At 36.1% G+C, this 3,001-nt stretch overlaps 1 protein-coding gene across 1 annotated transcript; it reads right to left on the bottom strand.

Annotated features, from left to right (window-relative positions):
- Positions 1-107: 107 nt before the first annotated feature.
- Positions 108-2,877, bottom strand: LOC121963623 (protein kinase C and casein kinase substrate in neurons protein 3-like; the record flags this gene model as incomplete). The annotated part of the gene is made up of 4 exons (XM_042513901.1): positions 108-187; positions 327-397; positions 546-666; positions 2,702-2,877. Coding segments are annotated over 4 exons (448 nt in total), but the record flags the coding sequence as incomplete, so codon positions are not given.
- Between the last annotated feature and the right edge of the window lie 124 nt (positions 2,878-3,001).

Below are 3,001 nucleotides of genomic sequence, written 5' to 3'. Positions count from 1 at the left end.
ATATACCATAATATTCCACACAATAATACATACTTCTGCATACTGCTTTTCTTTAATTAATGCTATACACAATGTGGTTCAGTAAGTTTAATAGGATGCGTGTTTACCTGCTTTAAATGACAGCTCATCTGTCTCCTGGCCAACATAATCATACAGAGCTCTTACTCTCACTCCTCCAATCATCACGCTGGAGCAAGAAAGACAGAAAGACAAAAGAAAGACAGATGAATATCTGATGAGCCGTACACCAACAGCTACAAAGCATCAGATCACAGTAAAATCACAAACTTGCAAAGAAATATTTTCTCTGGGATAAATACACTCACCTCCTCTCTATTGTTCCTTTCTTTTCTTCTTCTTTCTTCCCTTTTTTGGTTTTCTTCTCAGGAGTCCATTCCTAATAGATAAATAAAAATTTTTTTTTAAAAAACCATTTGAACAAAAAATTCAACTTCAGACCAAAGAACAGACAGAACAGCGAAGAATTGAACTTGTCATTGAAATGAGTAATAGAAATGGTTGGAGACAGACAAAACCTGGAATACCTCAAAGTGAGGCCAGTCGGTAGGCATGCCAGGTCCATAGGTGTTTTTCCACCAGCGAAGGTCCTCATGCTCATCAATGGCCATCAGTGTGTTGTGGAGCTCATTGTACACAGCCCTTACACTAAATGAGTGGTGGAGAGTAAATAAGAGTACCTAAATTATACTGAGCCCAAAAATACAGACGTGTTTTCCATTACTCATTACTTATTTTAAAAGAAAACTTCAACTAATACTTCAAACACTTCCAGCCTCTACACAGCAACTGACAATTCAACTTATTCTTACTCAGTAGCTGTTTTTTGCAGTACACACAAGTTTTACTCTTATTTTTTAATGACAATTCAAAGTGTTATATCATAGGCAACTGAACTTGCCTAAATTTTTAATTTTTTAATTTTTTAATTTTTAATATGTTTCACCTCTCATCCAAGAGGCCTCGTAAGTTCCATAAATTACTTTAAATAAATTTCCAGTGTGTAGGAAAAGGTGGGTATATTAGCAGAAGTTGCATTAACTCCTGAAATTAAGAATTATTGTGTTTTCATTTACTAGAGTGGCCAGGAAAAAAAACTGGGTGTGCATCTTCAGCACAAAATAGGTTAGACTTATGTGCAACTCCACAAACATATAACCATCCATCCTGATTTATGTTCGGACACTCAATAGAGTGTCACCTTGAATTAATGAGCAGCATGATATTTTCAAGCTATGCTTCTGCAAAATGTTTATGTCATCTCCATGATAACCAGACACACCCTGCATTTCTTTATGGTTTGAGTCTGTTTCTGTTGCGTTTAGTAAAGCATAATCTGCACAGAAAGCGATTTAAATTGAACAAATATCCTGCTGTATATGTGTTTTTCCTTTATAACCATATATTAATTGATTGATCAGCTCAATAAAAGCTGGACAATAAAATCAATAAATACAAACACTTTTGATTTCATCCTGTGGCATCGTCATAAAAACTATTATGGTTCTGTAAATATCTACTGTCAGTTAGCCTGGTAAAGGCTTCCTCTCAGCTCTGCAGGACCTGCTGCTGTCAGACGGCTGCTTCAGTGGACAGAGACGCTAAATGCAGGTCGAGTCAGAGTTTGGTTTTTTTTGCATTCACTGTTTAAGCTTTATGTATCTATTATAATTGTTTACTTATATTATTTAAAAAACAGTAGAAACAAGAAATTGATTGGCTGAGATAAATGTGATATACAGTACGTAGCTCAGCAGCTGTTTCAGCACCATGGACAGCAGTGTTTGTTCTGTGGAGGAGCCTTGTGCGCTGTCCATAGTACTGAAACATAACTGAGGAGATAAATTAGTACCGAGGATTTTGCGATGTAGCATATGGAACAGCAAATTAAGCTAATCTTCGCAAATTCTGCACAACTTTGCATCTTTGTCCACTCACCATAACGCTACTGCAAATCTGAATCATTTCATTGAGTCATTTCATTGTACTGCTGCACACAACGCATTGATCCACAATGAGAGACAATAAGCTGCAAGACAAAAATGCCGTACATTTCTGCTGTCATATGTTTTTCAGTGTCAGTGTTGTTATTTTCTATATTAAAATATCCACCAGTCAACAAAATTGTGAAGTTAAGGCTTTACAATTAATTCTAATTTTAGCATGATATAATAAACCTAACATGCAGGAATGTAGGAAGTTGAATACTTTATGGGGCAGCTGTATTGATAATGGCATGGTATTCATTTAAATTTGACCTGCTGATGCTCCTTTAGTTTTTATACTGTAACTAAAGTTTATTGAAACTTCTAATTGGCACATAATCAGCTTAGAGCATTTTAAGCAAAGTGTTACTCCAAAATTAAGCAGATTCATAGAGAATATAATGTCTCTCATCTACCCTATATCCCCCTGTGGCCCTTGCAGAGTTTATGAAGTAATTAAGTCTCTGTTCTACCTATTATTTCCCTGATTAGAGTAGAAGAGAGTCACTGAGAAACACTCATAAGTCATATGTAGTGGAACAGCTTTTCATCAGGGCTAAAGTAAGTCAAATGATTAATGTTTACATACTTATCTCTAAAAACACAACTACCTGTCTCACCCCGAACACTGTTCTTCATCTAATCAGAAGATACAACAACTTGCAACTAACACACACATGCAGAACACTGAGGGTCACCTCTCATTGTTAGTAATGTCCAGGTGTTTGTGGATGGAGAGAAAGGCCTGTTTGAGGAAGACAATCCTCTTGCGCTCCTCGTCTTGTGATTGATCAAAGATGGACTCCATCTCCTCCATGTAGCGAGGAGCGTACCGGTTCACCTCCTCAAGGACTTTCTCATAGCGGGCACGAACCTGTAAACATTAAGACACACTTTCACACACTGCTCATAGGCTCAATCATCATTTTAACATATTTATACACAATATATTATATATATATATATTATATATATATTATAATAGTTTATTCTGCTAT

Source organism: Plectropomus leopardus, unplaced genomic scaffold, assembly GCF_008729295.1.
Source record: "Plectropomus leopardus isolate mb unplaced genomic scaffold, YSFRI_Pleo_2.0 unplaced_scaffold11913, whole genome shotgun sequence".
Taxonomy (NCBI): Eukaryota; Metazoa; Chordata; class Actinopteri; order Perciformes; family Serranidae; genus Plectropomus; species Plectropomus leopardus.
Note: the sequence above shows the minus strand (reverse complement) of the source record. Positions and strands in the feature narration are given on the sequence as shown.